Source organism: Tiliqua scincoides, chromosome 4 (assembly GCF_035046505.1).
Source record: "Tiliqua scincoides isolate rTilSci1 chromosome 4, rTilSci1.hap2, whole genome shotgun sequence".
Classification (NCBI taxonomy): domain Eukaryota; kingdom Metazoa; phylum Chordata; class Lepidosauria; order Squamata; family Scincidae; genus Tiliqua; species Tiliqua scincoides.
The window spans coordinates 39,229,273-39,253,145 of NC_089824.1; the positions used below are offsets into that span (position 1 = coordinate 39,229,273).

The following is a 23,873-nucleotide window of genomic DNA, read 5'->3' on the forward strand; positions in this document are numbered from 1 at the left end:
TCTTCTCCGACACCATAATTCAAGTGTCTGTTCTATGGTGCAGCTCTCAAGGAGAGTAGTGTGTGCGAATGGGCCTTCAATTGGGCAAGAGATTGGAGCAGATGACCTGCTTTTTAAAAATTCTAGGATTTTCATTAAAAGCAGGAAAATAGTTAAGGTGAAACGCCTGATTCTGTGTCAACTAAATAATATGATTGCCATCAGTGCAGTCAGCATTTCTTCCGCTGCCTCCCAAATGGTTATTTTAAAGCAAGATTTTTAACACCATAAAAGATGTTATTGATGCAGGATGTGATAAATGCAGTTTTAGCAAAAACTCAAAAGGGACATAATCTCTGAGCAATGTTTTGTTCCTGGAGAGTCCTATGATGGTAGTTGCAGTACACTGATTTAAGGGACACATACTATATTTTACTTATTTAATAAAGGACAAGAATAGGTATTTCTTATTGTGGGTCTAATCTTAAAATGATCTGATTGCAAGAATTAATCCATAAAATGAGGGCTTTTTCACTTTTAATGATTTTGCTTTTAAGGTCTTATGCATTAGGCTTTTAAAAAATCAATACATATCACATCAGAATTTGCAGAATATCTGTTAAAATCCTTAGGTCAACAGAAGATAATGTGGATGCCATAAATTAAATCAAATGTGGAATGAGTTCTTACAATTAAATTAACCTGTGTTTTTGCAAATGACTGAGTTCATTGACTTATCTGCAGTGAAGAGGAGGAAGCCACATTAGAAAATTGATCTGTAATATTTATGCTTCAGTGAGATTCAATAAACATCATAATTTTGGCTCAGTTTCAGTTATCTACAAAAACCGATTGGTTCTGCTGATAAGCCAAGCATTTTAATCACTTCTCCATGGGTATTTAAAGGTTTCCACTACAATCCTGTTTACATTTATTTAACAAAAAATATATTTATTCGTTTTGATTCAGCATGAACTCTTCACAACTGAAAAAATTAGCATCTCATCTCAAAAGAGAATAGAGCCACCACATATACCTCTGATGACATATTTCAGGCATTTGCTATTTAGGGAAATTCTTGTAGTGGCATTTGAATGGAAATAAGGACAGATAGCAGGATAAAGAAACTCTTTATTCACCCCAGCACTGTATATTTCCCTGTGGCTATTCACTGGTATTTTTTCTGTGTCTTTTTAGATTGTGAACCTTTTGGGAACCATTTATTTATTAAATTATATAGACAGTTTTATGAACCTTGGTGTTGAAAATATAAATAGTCATAATGTTAATATAATGGTGATGATGTTAAATGGGCATTTTACTAACATGAATCTATATGCTGTGAAGGCACTGTTGCTGAGCAATTGGGACATTTGCAAGGAACTTAGCACCTGCTGATTTGCAGAGGAATAATTGGAAACAACCTTTAACTCCCCTCAAATCTTTGCAAGGACAGTAACTCAACACCATTTGTTCATTCCATTCATTCTGAGCATTTGGAAGAGAAAAAACATATTACAAAGCAAATTGAGAGGTACAAATAAAAGGTGGGGAGATATATGATCAATGGAAGCATTGGTGAAAAGCATGGGTAAGGTTTTAGGACCAGAAGGCAGGATAGGAACCCTCAGATAAATAAAATAAATAAAACCACCTTGAAACCCTCGTATTGCAAGCATCAGGAGTGGGGTGGCAAATGGAATACCAGTAGGCAAAAAAAAGGCATGCACAATAATCTCAACCAACCTGTGATGATGGCCAAGCATGCCACTTCCCTCAGTTGTCTTTCTATATGTAAAGAAGCTGCACAGTCTTGAGGTAATCACTATAGGCCCAGCAGCTTCCTCTTGAGTGGACTTGCATGTAGAAAAGGTTTAGTTTTCATTGTGTCAAGTAGCGACTTTCCCTGTAAGTTGGTAAATGTATGTGTGTGAATATGTGAATCCATGTAAAAATGAGCATGTGTGAGTGCACATCTCATGGCAATAAATGGAATGGATCTAAAAGTTTTCAGTCCATTCACAGAAGGAAAATTCCATTTATAGCAAGGATCCTTTTGTTACTGCAGATCTCATTTTATGAACAGAAATTTCTTCTGTGACAACAGTGAAGACTTGAAATCAAGCCAATACATTCACTTGCTGAAATTTCATGAGTCATCATGTGGAAGGCCTGATTCTCTAACTATTGTGTACAATTCAAAAAAGATGATTCTATTGAACAAGTTCAACAATTTGGTTTCTTTCCCAAACAAATCTCAGTATTCATAATGCAAATATGTTTAATTCACAACATGCACTGGCATGGGGCACTGATAAAATATATTTTGCCCAAAACAGCTCTGAGACAGACTGCAAAAAATGCTTAAAGTTTCAAAAATGAGGCAGGATGATGAAGCCATTCAAGTCTTGAATGGGTATTAGCTTAGGAAAGGCAAGCAGGGAGCCTCATTACTCAGTCAGCCTGCAGTGAGACCTGAACATATCTTCTATGATGTGGAAGCTGCTGAAACATGGTTGCTGCTGGTCAAGTTTGAAAGATAGTGACCATGTGGGGAGAGATAATGCTACCTGCTGAAAAGTTTCAGAGTTTTGTTTAAATTCCTAATCTGTTGCAACTCCAATGAGAATTTGTACTTGCATTGGCAATTACCCAAGTGTATGACTCATGAAGCTCACTGTACCACTGGTTCCACCATTTTGCATCTAACTCTGCTTCCCTGTCACTATTTTGCACCTGCTTTAATTGGGGGGCCTCAAAGTTCTAGTAAACACACAGTCGATCTTGCAAGTCTGAAGTCTGCCCACCCCACTCTATTCTTCATCAAGTTAAGCAACCATGAATAGGATTGGGCCAACTTTCCAATGCTGATGCAGCCACAATACAGCCTTGTGTTGAGGAAACAAACATTTCTTTACCTTGAGAAGGGCTGCATGACAAACCCCTCCTCCTGCACCGCAGGATGCAGCGCACTCCTCATTGGCATGGCTGCATCAGTGCAAGACTGAAAGGGAAAGCGAGAAGCTGAAAGGGAAGGTAAAAAGAGTCCAATCTCTCCAGACTGCGTGGAGGCTGTTTAAAACAACAATAATAGAGCCCAGCAGAAATGTATACCACAAAGGAAGAAGAGCTCGACTAAGTCCAGGAGGGTGCCTGCATGGATAACGAGCAAAGTTAGAGATACTGTAAAGGGAAAGGAAGTTTCCTTCTGTAAATGGAAGTCTTGCCCAAATGAGGAGAATAAAAGACAACATAAACTGCAAAAGAAATCTAAGAAGGTGATACGGGAGGTGAAAAAAGACTTTGAAGAACACATGGCCAACAACATTAAGGGGAATAATAAAAGCTTCTTCAAATATGTTTGAAGCAGAAACCTGCCAGAAAACTAGTTGGCCCTCTGGACGGTGAGGGAGGGAAAGGGGAGGTAAAGGGAAACTTTGAGATGGCAGAGAAATTGAATGAGTTCTTTGCATCTGTCTTCACAGCCCCTCCTGACCAAGGAATTAAGTCAGATAGAGGTTAAAAGAGAAGATGTTTCAGATCTAATTGACAAATTAAAGATCAGTAAGTCACTGGTCTCTGAAGGCATCCACGCAAAAGTCATTAAGGAATTGAAGAATGAAGTTGCTGACCTCTTAACTAAAATATACAACTTGTCTCTTAAAACAGCCATGGTACCAGAGTATTGGAGGATGGCACACCAATCTTTAAAAAGGGTAGGAGAGGGGACCCGGAAAACTATAGGCCAGTCAGCCTAACTTCTGTTCCAGGTAAAATGATGGAATGCCTCATCAAAGATAGAATCTTAAAACATATAGACGAACAAGCCTTGCTGTGGGAGAATCAGCATGGCTTCTGTAAGGGTAAGTCTTGCCTCACATACCTGTTAGAACTCTTTGTAATGGTCAACAGGCAAGTAGAAGCAGTAGAACCTGTGGATATTATATGTCTGGATTTTCAGAAGGTGTTTGACATGGTCCCTCACCAAAGGCTGCTGAAAAAAACTCCACAGTCAGGGAATTAGAGGACAGGTCCTCTCATGGATTAGAAACTGGCTGAGGACCAGGAAGCAGAGCGTGGGTGTCAATGGACAATTTTCACAATGGAGAGAGGTGAAAAGTGGTGTGCCCCAAGGATCTGTCCTGGGATGGGTGCTTTTCAACCTGTTCATAAATGACCTGGACAGGGTTAAGCAGCGAGGTGGCCATGTTTGCAGAGGACACCAAACTTTTCCAAGTGGTAAACACCAGAAGAGATTGTGAGGAGTTCCAGAAGGATCTCTCCAAACTGGGAGAATGGGCCGCGAAATGGCAGATGCGTTTCAATGTAAGTAAGTGCAAAGTAATGCACATTGGGGCAAAAAAATCAGAGCTTCACATGTAGGCTAATGGGTTCTGAGCTGTCTGTGACAGATCAGGAGAGAGATCTTGGGGTGGTGGTGGACAGGTCGATGAAAGTGTTGACCCAATGTGCGGCGGCAGTGAAGAAGGCCAATTCTATGCTTGGGATCATTAGAAAAGGTATTGAGAACAAAACAGTTAATATTATAATGCCATTGTACAAAATGATGGTAAGGCCACACCTGGAGTATTGTGTCCAGTTCTGGTCGCCACATCTCAAAAAGGATAGAGTGGAAATGGAAACGGAGCAGAAGAGAGAGACCAAAATAATTCCTGGGCTGGGGCACCTCCTTTATGAGAAAAGGCTACAGCGTTTGGGGCTGTAAAAAGGCGCCTGAGGGGGGACATGATTGAGACAAACAAAATTATGCAGGGGAGGGATAGAGTGGATAGAGGGATGTTCTTTTCCCTCTCACACAGCATCAGAACCAGGGGACATCCACTAAAATTGGGAGAGTTAGGACAGACAAAAGAAAATGTTTCTTTACCCAATGTGTAATTAGTCTATGGAACTCCTTGCCACAGGATTTGGTGATGGCATCTAACCTAGATTCTTTAAAAGGGAATTAGACAAATTTCTTAAGGAAAAATCCATCACAGGTTACAAACTGTGATGGGTATGTACAAGCTCCTGATTTTAGAAGTAGGCTACGTCAGAATGCCAGATGCAAGGGAGGCAACCAGGATGCAGGTCTATTGTTGTCTTGTGCGCTCTCTGAGGCAGCTGGTGGGCCACTGTGACATACAGGAGGATGGACTAGATAGGCCTATGGCCTGATCCTGCAGGGCTCTTCTTATGTTCTTAAAATTGGACCTTCAGTTATCTAAGCACAAGTGATATTTCTCACATCTTCTTGAAATGAATTCTATAATGACAAATTGTATAACTTTGAAGCTATCTTTCATTCCTATCACCAGATTCTGGATTTCAGCATGTCTGTTGTTCACTTTTGTTGCTTCAGCTGTTTTCTCAACCAGGGTAGCAACACTTTTAAACAAAGTGATTACATCACATAGAATGCATGAGCTGAATTTGGGGTGGGGCAACTTTTCATTATAAGTGTAACTATCTCTGACATATGTTGCATCTGCAGAAAAAAACTTTTGAAATGCGAAATTAGCAAGGAAGTGGCAAGTTATTATCTTGACAGATATCCAAAGAGCAATTCCCAAGCACATCCTCCCCCATCCCAAATTAATTGCTTAGTGACTTCATTGTATAATCATCCCCAAGTAACAATGATGTGAATGAGTGCTCTACTCCAAAAGAGGGAGGTGATTAGAGAGACATAAGAGCAGCAAAAAAGTGGATGCAGGAGCATGTTAGGAACACTTAGAAAATCTTACTTAATCATTTTGTAAAATATAGCTACTGATTAAAAAAAATAGTTATCCATTTGTCACAGTTTGTCACAGTTATCCATTTGTCACAGAACACTAGTTCTTCTAGCATCCTGTACCAGAAGCTGCCTTGGTCACCCCTATAATGGAAGGGGGTAGAGTATAAATTATTAAATAAATAAATACCTGCCTGTTCCTAACCACTTTTGCAACCTTAATATCAATACAGGTGGGGCCGAGGTATCTGTTCTTGGACCCCAAGCGAATACTGAAAATTGTGAATATACAAATCCGTGATTTTCCACCCCTTTCAACCCTCTGAAGGGGACCGGAGCTGTAGGGCTTTCTGAAGCCACAAAGGCAGCACGCCTCTGTCCTCTGCCTCTGCAGGCTTCAGACTGGCTCCTAGAGCCTGAAAAAAATGACTTCCATTTTCCTGAGGTAAACCTGAAGGAAACCGGAAGTGACGTTTTAATGCCTTTTAAGACATTCTGAGGCTTGGGGAAGCCTTTGGAGGGCTTTCCCGGGGCTCAGAATGTCTCAAAAGGCATTAAAACATCACTTCCGGTTTCCCTCAGGAAACTGGAAATCATATTTTTGGGGGCAGATGCATGCTGCCTCTGTGGGTTTCTGAAAGCCTTCTGGAGGGGACCGAAGCACAGCTCTGGTTCCCCTCAGAGGGCTCAGGTGGGGCCAAGTCTGGCCCAATGCGGGTCCATGGGACCTGTGCTGAGCCAGTTCTTCAGACGTAAAATCTGCAGATAATCAGGCTCCACCTGTAACTATTATTATTTATATATTGCCATCTATGAGCCCAGTACTTCATAGACTAAAAATGTAGACTGGTCCCTCACAGAACCACAAACCATAATAATAAGAGGCACTTAGGCTTAGTTAGAATTTGGTATAGATATTAGGGAGTTCATGAAAAAGGTAGGTTTTGAGAAAGAATTTAAAGGAGATAAGGGAGATGGCATCAAGGAGACACTGTGAGAGACAGGTCCAGGACAGCAAGGGAGAAAAGTGGAGACGTTTTAGAGAGCAGAACATCTTTGGACAGCTGAGGGTTTTGCAGTTGGAGGAGCAAAAGTCAGGCAGGGATGTGATGAGATGTAAGAGCGGAGAGATAGGGGAGGCAAGGTAGGGATAAGAAGCTTAAGTAGGAAAGGAGCTGGGAGTGACCAGGGAGTCAATGCAGGAATTTAAGGAGGGATGTGATGAAGTCAAAGCAACAAGAACAGGGAATGACTTTTGATATGCTATAATCAGTAACCATCTATCCAAGCAAACCATCTGTCTGGAAGTTGCCGGACGTTAGTGGTAGACAGGGGGGCCTGGCGTGCTGTGGTCCATGGGGTCACGAAGAGTTGGACAAGACTTAATGACTGAACAACATCCAAACAAACATACCCTTCAACTCAGAAAACAATTCCTTGCTCCCCTATCAAGCGACACATTTGCAGACCCATTTTCTTCTACGACAGGTATGCCCAAACCCTGGCCCCGAGGCCACTTGTGGTCCTCGAGGATTCCCAATCCGACCCTCAGGGAGCCCTCAGTCTCCAATGAGCCTCTAGCCCTCCAGAGACTTGCTGGATCCCGCGCTGGCCTGATGCAACTGCTCTCAGCATGTTGGCCAACTGTTCAACCTCTCACGTGAGCTGTGGGACGAGGGCTTCCTCCACTGCTTGCTGTTTTACATCTGTGATGCAGCAGCGACAGCAAACGAAAGGCCAGCCTTGCTTTGTGCAAGGCCTTTTATAGTCCTTGAGCTATTGCAAGACCTTCATTCAGTCATATAAGCTCCATCTCTAATATATTCATTTATGTAATCTATTCAAATTTGAAATGTAAATTAATTCTTTTTTAATGTAATTAATTCTTTGACACAGTGTCAGAGAGATGATGTGACCCTCCTGCCAAAAATTTTGGACACCCCTGTTCTAGGAAATGCACAAGTCAGGAACACTTATGCCACATACAAGTCTCCCTAGCTAGAATCAGGGTGAAATTTCAAACTGTGGAAATTAAGGGGAGGGACATAAGCCTTTGGAATCAGTTCCATTCTAGAAGTTGCCTCCATCAAGGTAGCTTTAGGTCAAAGAAATGAAATAAACATATGAAATGAACATTCTAAAATGCTGATGATGGAAGTCTGTCTTTGAACAAGAAAATTCCTATTGCCCTGTTGTCTCAATAATAAGTATTCTGTGCTTTTATGGGGTAATCTTGTGACCCATTCATAGCACAATTTGCTCAAAGCCAAGCATCTAAGGATTATTTTTTAGGTTGTGGAGAATAAGATAAAAAGCTTTAGAGGATAATATTTACTTCAAACTCTGGGTTTCCTGGATTCATTTGGAAAGATTTATGCAGTATAAACTCACAGTAATAACATTAATTCACCAATACTGACAAGTTACTGAGCTATGGAAATAAATGTGTAAGAAAGTTGTCTAAATAAATTTTGATTACAATACACAGTCAAACTTCAGTGCCTGTCTTAAAATGAGCATTTCTGTGGACTCAACAAAGTAACACAAAATGAAGGTTCAGAGTGTCTGCAGGATCCCTCAGGCCTCCTGTTTCAGTTGAGAAGCTATTGAGGCCTGTAGGCCTAACTGAGGCCTGTAGGCCTAAACTGAGGCCTGCAAGCCCCAAGCCCTCCATGCCGAACCTGTTCCTGGCTAAGGAGGGAGAGGAGCATTTGAGGCAAGAGGGAAGGCAAAAACACTGCAGAATTCCAGGAGATTGCTGAGCTAGACAGAGCTCAGCTGCCACACAACCTGCTCTGTGCACAACCTGCTCTGTGCCAAAACTGGGGACTGGGAAGCCCTCCCTCTGGGAGGAGACCAAATCCATTTTGGCCCTGCCTCTTGCAGTGGGAGGGACTACCCAACAGTGATGAATGCCCCCCTCCCTCTTACAGGGAATGAGCATTTCTGTGGACTCAACAAAGTAACACAAAATGAAGGTTCAGAAAAATTCAGTTAACTCCTTCTTGCCCACTCAGTCAAAATGTTTCAGCAGTGGTTCATATAAATTCAAGGGATTTATGCCACTATACTTACCAGCAAGGTGTTTTTCCATTGTCTGCAGTTCTTTTGCCGCCAAGGAATCTTTTAACAACTTCTGGCTTGAAGAGTCTCCACTTTTGGAACCCATAATGTCAAGATCCAAAACTGGTTGACTCTAAAGCAATAGAAAGCAAAGGAGAATATGAAAATGTTTGGGTGTGCACTCCAACCTTCATTAAAACACACACAGGGCGCAAAGCTAGAGCACGTAAACCAGGAGGCTTGCGCTGCATCCAATGCGGGATTGCAGCGAGCAGTGGCTCAGCCACAGACAAGGGGAAGCCTTACCCGTGGGTAAGGGCTGCGTGCCCCCATGGGTCTCCTTGAACCTGCGCCACCTCTGGAGGTGGCGCAAGTCCGAGGAGAGCAGAGCAGCTTGAAACCGCTCCGCTCACCCCAGGGACGGGGGTTGGGATCCGGCATAACTGCCGAGTCCCAGCCCCACCCCCGGCTCCCCACGCGCCCGCCCCTGGGCCTGCCCTTCCCCGCACAGTAACGCCCCACACCCCCTCCCCATGCTCCCCACGCCTATCTTTGCTACTTATGTCAGTGCGCTTATGCTGACAAAAGCGGCAGCGTGGGAGCCGCGGCGAAGGCTTCTGCATCCATGCGTCGGCGCATCTGAATGCGCTGACGCAACGCCTACCTAAGGAGGTGCAAATGTGCTTTACGGCATGTTTGCGACCCTCCAGGGCCACCTATACTGGCATAACTGCCGGTTAGGATTGCGCCCACAGTTATACATAATCTCAACTTGAGCAGCACATTGATTTAATTATTTTAGAGAGTACAGGACTGCTTACCTGTGCATGTACTGGCACAAACTAAGGCTGCATATTGGGCCAAAGTCTGCAGTGATTTATACTTTGTGTGATCCTATTGACTTCAGCAGAGTGCTTTCAGTTTAAGTCAACAAGCAATTGGCCTCAGTATCTATATAATTCCACCACCTCTGGGGACAAAACAGCATTTCCATTGCTATTGTATCACTGCAAAAAATATTTCTTTCAGATGGAACAAGTCATGACAGTATTACTGTAGTTTGGATAGGCTGTTGGCAAGGGAAAGACTTGCTCTGTCATTTGGCTATTGAACACTATGGTGTTCAGAATTACTTATATTTATTGGAACCTGGTCAACTGACTTTTTAAAGTTGGTTTTTAAAATGAGGAACCATGAAATAAATTTCATTTTTAATGCATTTGGTGGTGATAACAAAAAACATATGACCAGATGTGGAAGGTGATTCTTAAAAACAATGAGATTGTTGATTAACTTTTTTTTTTTAAGATAGCTATTCATTGAAACACAAGGGGTGTTATCTGCCATAGAGCCAAGATAATCAGCAACTGATCTTAAAACCTTCAAAATAAACAAATAGGCTGAAATTCTATGCACACTTAAATGGGAGTAATCCCATTTAAATTATGGGACTTGATGCCAAGTAACATAGACAGGATTAGACTGTATAGTTGGGCTGTTGTCAGTTCTGAAGCAGCAAAATGCAGTTCAATCACAGAATTGTAGGTGTCTTTTCTGGGTTTTTTTAATTTGTTCACAACAAAGAACATAATACCATTTAATTAAATGCATCCATAAACTGGAATTTTGAAAAAAAAAAAAATTATTTAGCCATAAACCCATAAACTGCTGTGTTTATAAAGAAATATCTAAACTGTGAAGTTCTACATTAGTACAGGAAAAAAAGTTGGCTGCATTGAAATATCACATCAATCAACTTTATAAAAACTGCTAAAAGATTTTATCTGGCATATTTCCTTACTAATGCAGAACTTGGAATGCGAATGTTCCAAATGACTTTGCAAATTTATTCCCACAGCAGAATTGATTTAATTTTGAAAAGCTCAATTTTTGTCCCCAACTGAACAATTAGCATTCAACCCTCAAATTATTAATTATATAAGTGAAATAACTGAAGATGATTGAACATTTATATAGTGAGATTCTCAAGCATGCAAAGACACGTTGCTGTAGTAATTTCAGGTCTGCAACTAGCCAGTTGAAATCTATTGAGTGCAGAGAACCCTGAGAGGAAAGGTAAAGTGGCACATATCCCAAACGCACCCTCTAGAGAACCCAGCCATATGCCTGAAAATAGCATCATCATTCTCCAGCCAAGGTTTTATAACAGAGAGAGAGAGAGAGAAGGTTCCTAAATTCAACCTGTATCTCCAAACCAACAAACAGGAACTACACAATGCTCTTTTTCTCTCTCAAATGTTTGGCTAAAGGTAGGAGGCTCCAACATGGCAAGCAAGAACTACCATGGAATTGATCTATTCTTCCCCTCTTGCAGAGACTGAAATGAAACAAAGAGGCACAACAGGTATGGGCCCAAGACTAAGGAAACTACTAAGGATTCTTGGGTATGGCTTCTTGCTCTTGTGGCTCAAAATGGCTCTTAATGGGCCTGTAGTGTAAAGTAAGCTCAGTTGTAAATATCAAGCACTCAACATAAAATCAGTGCCCTTAAATTAATTGTAACTAGTCAAGTTCTTATAATAATATGCTAGCATAGATATTTGTAAAACCAAGAACTACTCACTTAAGAGTGGATTCTAACACTGGTGCTCGTTTCATATGCCAGAAATTTACACAGAATCATCCATGGAAGTTAGGACTGGACTGTGTTACTGAATGTGCTTTTCAGAACATGCACACTACATAAACACAGATCCAACGGCACAGCTCAGTGGTTCAGTGGGGAAGGAACAGGGAGGTGAGGGTGACAGTGCAACTACAAAACTTTATTGTGGGGATAAGGCTACAAATGCAGGGAAAATGTGATCAAAAATAACAAGCAATTAATGATTATTAAACATACATGCACATACAGCACTCACACGCAGGTGAGAAAGGATTGCACACTAAGTGTGTCATCAGTTTGACAGCACACAAGACAAGGAAAGGGAGTTTTGTGGATCAAGGGCAAGACTGCACCAGGGACCAAGTATGCCTGTTCTTTTTTTGCTAGTTTGTGTGCGAAGCACTGCAGAGATTGAGGGCCTAATTTGCCAAGACCAAGCAGGTTAAAATTGAAAAGGGCTTAAAGTGTCTCAGAGGCTAGGCAACAGCCTTAGCTGTTCAAGGAGGAAAGCAGAGCAAGGAAGTTAAGACTGCTTTCCCTGGAGAAGGGGCATGTGAGGTGGCCCATGAAAGAACAGCTGCTCAGCAGGCATTGGTGCAGTAGCTTGAAGGGAGGTTTTCCTTGATGCTACAGCAGAAGTGTCTTTGTTTTGCTCAGGAAAAGATAACAGGAAGAAAGGGAAAAGGCTGGAAACAGAAGGGAGCACTTGGTTTTGGGTACTGTCTTGGCACAGTGTTCATTGAGTATGGCCAATGGGGGAGCCTGACTCAGCATTGGTGGGTCTGTGAACAATCACAATAACAGCAAGGCAGATACATAAGGGACAAATGAAACACAAGTGAAGTTCTGTGACCCAGCTTATTATATCCTTTTCCTGCCATAGAGCTCATGGAAACCTTTGTGGGGAGAACCATCAAGGACAATTGTTTGGTGACTTGATGGCTCACCCCCATCCTAATTAGGTGCTGTTATTTTTTGCGCCCTACTTCAGAGTGTAGCAGCTAGCTTTGGAGGCCGCTTGCTTCATTAGCATGGAGTCCTTGACTGAGTTTAGCCATGGAGTTGATGAGAGCAGCTAGGATTGGACACTCTTCTTGTGTGTCACTAACAACTTTGTGTATTTCAAATCAGGAAATTTCCAGGGTGTGGATTTACAGGGTCAAATGTGCTGTGAAAGCAAGGTGCCAGCTGTTCATGGAATTTTCCAGGAACCAAAAGTCAGGTAAGATGTCTTCCCAAGCCAGCCTGCTGGGGTGGGGTGACTGTTCACACAAATTAAAAGTGTTGCCTCCCTTGTGGCCTGTGGCATCTGAAGTCTCCTGCCATCTGTCCAATTCTAAAGTTATGTTACTGGTCTGGGTTATGCTCTCCTACCAAGCATCCGCTACTTGGAATAACATGTATCCCAATGTGTCATTCATCATGCATTGAAATAATAAGGTTGTCAAGCAAAATCAGTGTCATCAAAGTGGGCATGGGGATCTGAGTTTGTTAGTCAAAGGGTTTAATTTTTCTAGCTGGAAGATGGAAACAACAGAGTAAAAAAGGGTAATATCCTGTCTATGTGTGTGAGTAGAGAGACTGGATGCGGTTTCCCTTAAGTATCTTTGCAGGCTGGGAGAATGACTTTGGAGGTTACAAGAATTTACTGGAAGCAGATGCATAACACAAACAAGCATCAACTTTCCAACATTTCCCCCCTGGTGAGATGCAGGAGTTATCTAAATTGCAGATGCAGTGACATCTCCCCGCAGCATACCAGAAGCGCAAGAGGCAGCTGCACAATTCACTCACAAAACTGCTTCCTGCTGGTGACTATAACCTGCAAAGCTGCCTGAAGAAAAAGTAATTGGTAATGGAGAACTGGTGAAAGGAGAGCTGCTGACTGCAGTCTCTCCAGTGATTGAGGTTGTAATGCAATGCACACTGTCTTGGGGGCAAATCCCATTGAGTTCAATGTGAGTTACTTCTGAGGAGACATGCACAGGATTGTGCTCATCCATCAGAGGAGAATAAATATTTTATTTATTTATTATTTATTTTATTTAACCAGGAGAGGGGAAGCAGGAGAGTGGTCCAGATGTACAGGCCTGAAGACTCTGAGAATGGCAGCAGCAATCCTTCTGACCCTAGCTTCTGGACCTAGCTTGGCACAAGGAGGTTTTGGGCCACTCTGACAAATGAGTGAATTGAAACACAAACTGTGAGATTACAAATCTTTTTTTTATAAACTGCTCACTATTGGATTGTAGTTGTTTTCCTCACAATTGACTCTGAGCAGGTGGACAAGGCAGAGCAGAGGCTAATACTAACTAGAGCCTGATCACTGAAAATCTGACTACAGTGACATCTGGTGGCTGGACAAGGGTTTTTCAGCCTTCTGTTGATACTACTTTGAGGCATCCCTATCAACAAAAACAAATCATTCACAACTTCAGCAAACATACCTACAGAACAGAACCAGTCATATTGACAAAGATCAGCTAAGTTTTATTCCCCTGAAAGGAACAGTTACCTCTGTCAACTCTGAGAACTCTGTACGTTAATATCATCAAGCAGTTACATTTATGGCAAAAACGGCATGATCTGGTTGGTTCACAAACAAATGAAATGCATACATTTCATACATTTAACTGTTATGTGTATCTCTGACTGGAAATGTTTGTATATATGAACCATGTAGCAAATATATGTTCCTACTAAAAGTCTCAAGTATGCAAATAAGCACTTGCCTGTAATGTTATAGATCAGTGGTTGACACTCCTTTAGCATCAGGACGCACGTTTTAGAATGAGAACCTGTCAGGACCCACCGGAAATGATGTCATGATCGGAAGTGACATCATCAGCCAGAAATTTTTTTCACAATCCTAGGATGCAATCCTAGGATGCATAGGAGTAATTTCCATTTATATCATTGTCAAAAGCATATTCACAGTAGCCTGTTAGAAAAACAGATCTGTGACATTTCCCCAATTGCAGTTACATACCATGGTAGCATCAAGTCTAATATAGTAAAATTCAATATTGAAATGAATGGGGAAACACCTGATATTGGTTCATGACCCACCTAGTGGGTCCCGACCCAGTTTGAGAAACACTGTTATAGATGATAAAAAATTATTGTAAAGTTTGTAATCAGTTTGCCAAATGTCTGGACATTTCGGATAAAATCTGTTTCATCATTCCATTCCAGTTACATAACTCAGTTATAGCTCAGCTTCGCCAGATTCAGAGCCCCATGACTGGGCTCCCAGCCTGACACAGAGCTGCTTTAGAGCCTAATCCAGGGCTTGGCATACTTCTCACCGCCGGTGTGCACTGTTGCAAATGTGCCATAAGGCACAAAATGAGGTTGCACTCATTTTGAAGGAACAGATCTGCAGTTTGGGGTTCTCCTGAACCTAGCATTGCTTCTGGATCTCCAAGTAGCAGCAATGAAAGTCCCCTTCTTCTGAGGTGCTGCTGGCGGCTGCCTTGGGTGTACAGGATGCGGCAGCAGCCATTTTCAGCGCCGCTGCAGCTGCACACCCTGGGCAGCTCAGGATTGGGCTGTTATTCTGCACTGGCTAAATAGCCAGCACAGAGTCAAGTAGCTCCATTGCAGGGCGTCTTACTTTACCTGGGGGAAGGGAATGCTGGGAGCTGCCTACAGCTGCCTGGCGTCCATAGGATGCAGCAGCAGCCATTTTGGCACCGTCGCAAACCTGGATACTGAACAAGTTAACAGATTGGGCTGTTAGTCACATTATAATCAATGGGGTTTACTTCCAGATGTGTGGATATGATTGCAGCCAAGTTTTCTTGATTTTCTGTTTGGTACTGCAAGTAGACTTTTTAACCTATTCATTTTTAACCTCTTTGAAGATACGGCTACAGGTCATTATCTACTATTTAATGTTTTGTTAGAATATAATTTAATGGCTTACATTTGCAAGGTGTTTTATGCTCTTCAGGCAAAGTAGGTAATTAAAATTTCCTTGTCAACATTACCTTTGGAATCAACTTTTCACCACTCTTAGGGCGCAATCCTAACCCGCGCTGGAGCAGGCAAGCCAAGAGGCTTGCGCTGCATCCAACGCGGGATTGCAGCGAGCAGCGGATCAGCCAGGGGCAAGGGGAAGCTCTTCCCTTTACCCCTGCATAAGGACTGTGCGCCCCTACGGGTCTCCTCTGACCCGTGCCACCTCCACCAACTGCCGGGTCCCAACCCCGCCCCCGGCTCCACGCGCACCCGCCCCCGGGCCCGCCCTCCCCCCACCCTCCCCCCGCCCAGTAATGCCCCCTCCCCACACCTACCTTTGCTGCTTGTGCTAGTGCGCTTGCGCTGGCACAAGCGGCAGCGCAGGAGCCGCGGCGGAGGCTTCTGACTCCGTCCACGTGTCGGCGCATCTGGATGTGCTGATGCAGCTCCTGCCTAAGGAGGTCCAAATGTGCTTTACGGCAAGTTTGCGCCTCTTCCAGAGCACCTATACCGGCATAAGTGCCGGTTAGGATTGCCCCCTTAGCTAACTTTCAAGTGGCCCTTGCTATCATAGCAATGGAAAACTGTTACAGCAATATTTTAAAGATGTATTTGCCAGCAGCTGAGGTCAGCCATATGTCAGTGTTTAAAAGGGCTTTTTTCCCCACGTCTTCATTATTTTTTCACATACATGGTATTTATTTTTGTCTTTACTCAGGTTATGGCAAATTCTTCCTGACATGAACATTTACAAAAGAAAAGACCCAAATCAATTCACCGTTTTAATTAATTCCTTATCTTTTGGAGAATACTATAATCTGAGAAAGTGGGGAAAGATACTTGCATATCAACGTATCTAAAAGTAAAAGCAACAGCCACATGTGTCTGCATTTGAAATCAGACACAAGCGCACTATCACTCTTCCATTCCAGAAAAAAGCACACCAATGAAAGTCATTAACTACAACAAACGTTAGGCCAAAACTTACATGAGGTTCTTCAAAGGTACAAGATTCTGCACCACTGGCAACATACAATATTTCAACTGCTACCAGTATCAGCATGCTTAACAGCAAATTGAATTACGCTGTCCTTAATAATCAATAAGACACATGGTGCAGCACATGTAGCTCTTGGCCCAGCAGGGGGTACATATGTAGAAATCTACTTTGGCACTTATAACACCCTCCCAAGATCAGGGCACAAACGTTTTTGTAGTACGCTATTTCTCATTAAGAAAAATCAAGAACAAGTTTGGCACAGGAATTTTAGGATAACTTCATTCTCAAGATCATCTCTTCCCAAACCATTTTCACATGTGGCCCAAGCATATATCTGATCTTCCACTTCTCAGACATGGACAATATACTGTACATGAAGCTCATAATGACTAACACCAGGCTGAAAATAAAAAATCAAAGAAATCAACTAAAACACTCTAAGATGAAAATGACATTAAATGGGGATTTATGTCCATGAAACCTTATTAACCAATGATTGTCTGATTCAAAACAATACATATACCGCAGATACTCACGTATAGTACGTGAAATTTTTGCCAAGTAATCAAGCTCCAATTATCACTTCACCTTATCTCCGGGTCAATCAGAGGGCAAAGCCTTACAACTCTGAACAGTTTCCTTTCTCAAACTGCAGACAGGTGTCAAGTTGCTCAAGCAGCAGGCAGGCACCAGGCAACTGGGAAATTCCAGCCAAAGTTAACCTTTTAATCTCCTTCCTTCTGCTGCAGCCTGGTTCTGCTTGGCAAATGCTTGCAAAGCAGGTCTGTTTTTTGAAACACCAGGATGGGACCCTACTTCCCAGGCTACAATTCAGTGCACCATTACTTAAGAATAACACCCATGGAAAGCAGTGGATCTACTTCTGAGTAAAAAGGGTTGCAAATATATGCAGCTGCATCTCTCTACTGTGAATTGAATTGCACACTCCCAGTTATGTGTTATGGGTTGTACGTTGTATGTAGAGCTTCTGGCTTAACACACCAGACACCTTAAAGGTGGATTTGATTCATGGTTCAACCTTTTTCACTTGCTTATCCCTTGGCAGCCCATTTCCATAAATTGTACCCTTCCTATTCGCAAAATGTTTGTAATTAATAATATAAGCCCTCATCTCCTCTCTATGAAAACCCAGAATTCATGGATTTATTACAGTGTTTTCTCTTTTCATCTGTTTGAAAAACTGCCTTTGCGCTGTTTTGCTCCAGAAGTGTGCTGAGAAATTCTGGGTGATGGATCACTTTCCATATTATGTTGCAGCTTTTTTACTGTGCTGGTTTACAGTCACTGGTGCATACATGAATTGATGACCAAAAACTAGCTATTGGTGGTGCTTTCACAGTCAACTAACTCCCTCCCTTCCTGCCTTGCTGGTCCTTGGAAGGCATTCCTGTCTTGCAAGGCATTCTGGAGCATGACCTGCCTTTTTCTACCATTATTTCATTCTTTTTCAAGTTCCCCTAAAGGTCCTATTGAGTGTCCCTGGGAGTACATGAATACCAGGTTGGGAACCACAGTTTTACTGGTATGTTGTTTACAGTGCACTTACTCTGATAGTGCTTACAGAAAGGTGGTGAAGACTAGAATTTAAAAAGAATAAAAATGTATCTTATGATCTTTTACTATGTTTTTAATAAATTAGAGACTACAGTTCTTAGGTAACAATTAGCGGTAGGTTATTTTTCAGGATCTGGCCTCGGGTAAAATCAATAGTCAGACACCCCCCTAAGTTTAACCCCCGACTTATCTGAGGGTCATAGAAAATTCCCTGATTGTTGGCTCAAAACCTGCCCTCGACTTATCTGTGCAGTTGACTTATAGGCGAGTGTCTGCGGTGATTTATTTTGTTGGCTGACAGCCCAATCCTAAGGGGCAACCCAATCCTGAGCTGCCCGGGGTGCCCCCACTTGGCAGCACGAGGGCTGCCGCCGCATCCAGCACTTCCCGCACTACCGTGGGAGGCACCTCGGGAGTAGGGGACATTCGTCCCCTTCCCCTGGATAAGGGAGATAGCTCTGCAATGGGGCTACTCTCTTTAGCGTTGCCCTTTGGACGCCGCTAAAGCAAAGCAGCTCGTGTAAGGCAGGTAGCAACCACAAGCGCTGAGGATCTTGCGGAGCGGAGCTCCATGGGTCCTCCTCCCACCCACCCCCAGGCACGCCTCTGGCACACCCTCCCTCCCCACGTCACGCTGGCCTCCCCGCCCCCTCCCAGTGTCACGCTGGCCTCCCCCCTCCCTGGAACGCTCCTGTCCCCGTCCCGTTTGCCATTCCGCAACCCGGTGGTGGCAGGCACCACCGAGCTGTAGAACACGGGTGCCCGCTGGGCGGTGGCTCAGCACTGGCCGGAACTGAGCCACCTCTGGCAGGAGCCCGGCGGTAAGCCCTGCAAACGTGCCTTACAGCACGTTTGTGACTGTGGTCCACGCTGCAGAGGCCGTGCCCTGAATTTATTTGGCATATTTCTGATTTTATCATCAGCTTTCTGACATAATTCCACAACAAAGAAAACCATTTGTGGGTCTTTAGTAACTGAGGATCTAAGAAAGCCAATTGCTATTCATGTAACAAGTGTGTCCAAGCAATATTCTGAATGCAGGATCTTTGTACCACATTCATTTTTCTATTAAAGTTCAGCAACTGTTCTGTCTTTCTGCTTCCATGAACTGTTCATGCATGTGAAGTGAGCTATTCAACTCTTTCAAAATGTAATCTTAAAATAATAATCCTCTCTTGGAGCTCCTTTGCAATACTGGCAACTATTTTTAATCCATATGTACAATATTAGGGTCCGTTCTACCTGAAATGCCATGTGATTGAAATTACAAGCTTTCTGCTCAGTATGGCAGCATGACAACATATTTTACATCAAAAGCATACTGAGTTAGTCCTCCCCAAACCAGGAGTCAAGCTAATGTAGACAGGGACAAAAACAAACAAAAACAAAAATCCTACACAAATCACTGCTAGGGAAGCAGATCTCTGTGTTTTTAACAACTGTGATTCTGAGGCTGAAAATCTTGTATTGAACAAAATCTTACGCTTTACCAAATACCACATGGAAATATAGTACAGTCAGCCCACATCCTATTCATTACTGACTTGCACATACATGCTCCCCCCCCCCCAGAACAACAACAGTGTAAATAATGCAGGCAATTCTGCCCGCCATTCCATTTACTCCATTTATGCCCCGGATCAAGCCTGAAATGGGAAAACAAATCCGCAGATTCCTCATTCCTTGTTTCTGTGTTTCTGCTTGAAGCCACTCCAAACTCCCCAGGAACGGGGGTTGAGAACTGGCATAAGTGCTGGGTCCAGCCCCACCTCCCACTCCCCACCCACCCGCCCTTGGGGCTGCCCACCTCCCATCCTGGAACGCCTCCCTCCCGCCTCCTCCCCAGAGTTTTTTGTCGGCCGATGCAAGACTCAGAGCCTCTGTTGGCACAGAGGCCTACTCCTTACATCACGATTGCAACCCTCCTGGTCTCCCTTGTGCCGATCCAAATGCAGCTCAGGATTGCGCTGCACGTGTCATAAATATGTTAACAATAACACCTAGCTCCTTGCCTCCATTTCATTGAATGCTGGGGAAGCTATGGAAATCATGAACATCTGTGTGAAGTCAATAAAGAGTTGGATGGGGGGCAAACAAACTGAAATTAAATATGGATAAAACAGGTGCTGTTGGTCAGAGCTGTGATGTAGATAATGAATTGTTGACTTATTCTAGGTGCGGTTGCACTCATTTTGAAGGAGCAGATCTGCTGTTTCAGGTTCTCCTGAACCTAGCATTGCTTCTGGATCTCCAGGTAGCAGCAATGACCAACAAAGCCTTTGCACAGCAAAGCCTTTGCACAGCTTGGCAGGTGTGACAACTGCATCCATAAATGAGTTACAGCCCAATCCTGAGCTGCCCGCAGCGCCCAGGCTTGGCAGCTCCAAGGAGGGCTCCCGCCGAATCCTGCACCTCCCGCGCTACCGCAAGAGGCACCTCAGGAGAAGGGGACGTTCATCCCCTTCCCCCGAGGAAGGGAAGCAGCCCCACAATGGGGCTACTCTCTTTATCGCAAAACAAAAGGTCGGTGCTAAAGTAAAGGCGCTCGTGTAGGGCGCAGAGCTCTGCATGAGCCCTCTGTATCCTGCGGAGCACAGCTCCGCAGATCCGCCTCTCTCCCTCCCCCGACATGCCTCCCGCCCGCCCCCGCCGGCCTCCCCCTCCCCAGAACGCCTCCCCCACGTCCCTGGCCACACCGCTGCCTCCCATTCTGCAGCCTGGCGATCCACGAGACTGCCGAGCTCTGGAACCTGGGCCACCACCCGGCGCTAGGCCAGTACCGGCTGGCACTGGGCTAGCACCAGCAGGAGCTCAGCGGTGAGCCCTGCAAACGTGCCTTATGGCATGTTTGTGACTGTGGTCCGTGGCACAGAGCCGTGCTGCGGACCACAGGATTGGGCTCTCAGTCAGCTTTGACCATAGGTATTGATATACATCAAAATTAGATTACTATAACATACTCTTCTTGAACATCACAAAGACCAAACTTAAGACAACTGCAAAGAATGGAAATATCAAATAGTAATTGGTGGAGAGGATGTTGAACGTGTGGAAGAATTAGTCTTTCTAGGGTCACTAATTAATCAAAACGGTGGCTGCAGCCAAGAAATTAAACCGAATTATGTTGGGTCGTGCAGTAATGATGAGCATGAATCAAATATGGAAAAATAAGGATGTCAGTTTAATGACCCAGTGGAGATTAGTCTGTACTATTGTATTTGCCCTAACTACATATAGTTATGAAAGTTGGACAATGAAAAAGTTAGATCGAAAGAAGATTCTCTTGAGCTATGATGTTGGAGGAGGCTCTTGTGTATTCCATAAACTGAAAAAAAATGAATAAAGAAATGCTACAGCGCATAAAACTGGATATGTCATTGGAAGGCAAAATAATAGACTTAGGGAGCAATCCTAACCGGCACTTATGCCAGTATAGGTGCTCTGGAGGAGCTGCAAACATGCCATAAAGCACATTTGCACCTCCTTAAGCAGGAGCTGCATTGGCGCATCCAGATGCGCGGGAGGCAAAAGCCTCCACCGTGGCTCCTGCGCCGCTGCTTCTGCTGGCACAAGTGCACCGGCACAAGCAGCAAAGGTAGGCGTGGGGGAATGTGGTAGGCAGGTAGGCAGGAGGGGCGTTACTGGGCGGGTGCACAGGGAGCCAGGGGTGGGGCTGGAACCTGGCAGCTCCGGAGGTGGCGCGGGTCCGAGGAGACCCATAGGGGCGCGCAGCCCTTACCCAGGGGTAAGGGGAAGAGCTCCCCCTTGTCCCTGGCTGAGCCGCTGCTCGCTGCAATCCCATGTTGGATGCAGCACAAGCCTCTTGGCTTGCCTGCTCCAGTGCGGGTTAGGATTGCACCCTGAGTTACTTTGGCCATATCATGCTGTCAAAACCACTGGAGAAAAACATTGTGCTTGGAATGGTCAGTGGCAAAAGATGACGAGGACACTCATGAACATGTTGGCTGGATGTAATCAAAGCAGACACTGGCCAAAATATAAAACAACTGAAGGAAGTTGTGCAAGATCGGAAATCATGGAGAGAGCTGGCTCATGGAACCGCCAAGTACTGGACTTGACTGAATGAATAATTATAAAAAAATACTCTACTTGGGGCTATCCTTGAAGACCATTTGGAAATTTCTGTTGGTGCAGAATACGGCCATAAATGTGGTAACTGGGACTAGACAATTTGGCTCAGTCACCCTACTGCTATAACAACTGCACTGATTTCCAGTGCATTTCCTGGTGTTTGTTATTACCTTTAAAACTTTATACGGCTTATGGTCAGGGTATCTGAAGGCCCGCCTATCCTTGTATGAAATGGCCTGTCCCTTTAGGTCTGCTGGAGTGCCTCTCCTATGAGTGCCACTGCTGTCAGAAGTCTGGTTGGTGGAAACACAAGGAAAAGTCTTCTCTGTGATGGCACTACACATGAGGAACTCCCTCTTGCTGGAATTAGGTTGGTTCCCTCTCCCTAAGCAACCTTTCAGCAGTGCTTAACCTCTCTTTTCCTCTCTCTCTGCTTCCTCTGATTTTCTGATTTCTTTTGCCACTAATGTCAATTTTCTATTCATTTTTGAGCAGTTTGTTGTTTTTCTATTTTTAATGAATGTTTGTTGTTCTGTATCTTAAAATTCTGTTTTTAATACTGTTGTACACCATCTTGAATGCCTCCACTGGATAGGGAAAGCCAGGATATAAATATTTTAAATAAAAATAAATCTATACAAACTGGGAAATTAATAATAATAATAAACATTACTTTTATATTCTGCTTTGATGGAACTCAAGTCAATATCCATAAGGTTCCTGTTCTTACCTGTTCTGTTTCTTGCCGTGTATTTTCCATTTCATCACTGCTTTCCATCAAGATTTCTGTCCCAGGAACTGAAGCTATTCAAAAGAGGCAAATGTTATGTTCATCAACCAAATGAAGAATAACCACTAGCTTTTAACTTTATCAGAATGTTAAAGCATAAAAATGTAGTGAAGTATCCATAGCATATACCAGTCAGTGTATGTCATCTTCAGCAACAAACTGATTCACAGTTCTCACCATTGATTTTCAGGTATCCCCATTCTCCTTGTAGCCACCACATACTGTGTTGCTGAGCCCCCATCCCCAACTTTTCAGGAAGGCTCATGGAGCAGTGGGGAGCTATTGTACCTTTGCAATATATACCATTGTCAGCCACATCTCAGCTTGAACTGAACAGGGCTTGACATGACTTACTTGGTTTACAAATGTAAAGTTCCTGCTTTGTGAAGCGTCTTTCAACTAGATAATAACTTGAAACATTTGCTAGACACTTTCAAAGAGACTATTTGTGCAAATATCAGTGTTCTGTGCAAAGGCATTGAAGACTTTTTATTTAATTAACCTTTGCAAAGATCTGTAACTTGCACAAACTTAATCATCACTGTGTCGTGGAAAATTTGTGGTGAATTTCCCACAAAATATTGATGGTGATATGGTGAAATGTGAGATTTACCATATCCAGGAAGCCCTTAGAGTTTCAAACATTTGCCAAGACATGATAAATGCTGATCTGCTCTCTTTAAGGTGTGTTCATAAGATTATTTCATCATGCAAAAGGCTTATGGGAAAGACACCTCATAATAAATAAAATATTGAATAATTTTTCTAAACCAAACATGCTTTTGGGAACACAGTCTCAATAACCATCTATACATTGCATCATTGACTGGTGTCCAGTTGGGTTTTGCTTGATTTGCCACCTGAACACCAAATACATCCGCATAAAATGGGAACACCATCAACCACGGAAATAATTCTTATTGTCTGGAAATAATAACTGTATTGGCTATGCTCTGACACAAAGTAGAATAACAATAGTTTATGAATAGCAAACTGTAATAATGTAAAGCAGAACTAAAAAGCGTTATGTAAGCATTCAAAAAAAGCA

General features: G+C 43.3%; 1 protein-coding gene across 1 annotated transcript in view; it reads right to left on the bottom strand.

Annotated features, from left to right (window-relative positions):
- C4H8orf34 (chromosome 4 C8orf34 homolog) overlaps positions 1-23,873 on the bottom strand; it is a 125,890-nt gene that overhangs the window by 7,860 nt on the left and 94,157 nt on the right. Inside the window, exons 10-11 of the mRNA XM_066624407.1 lie at positions 22,766-22,833; positions 8,792-8,912 (exon numbers count right to left, since the gene is read on the bottom strand). Coding sequence (XP_066480504.1) covers positions 8,792-8,912; positions 22,766-22,833 — 189 coding nt within the window. The remainder of the gene's footprint in view (positions 1-8,791; positions 8,913-22,765; positions 22,834-23,873) is intronic.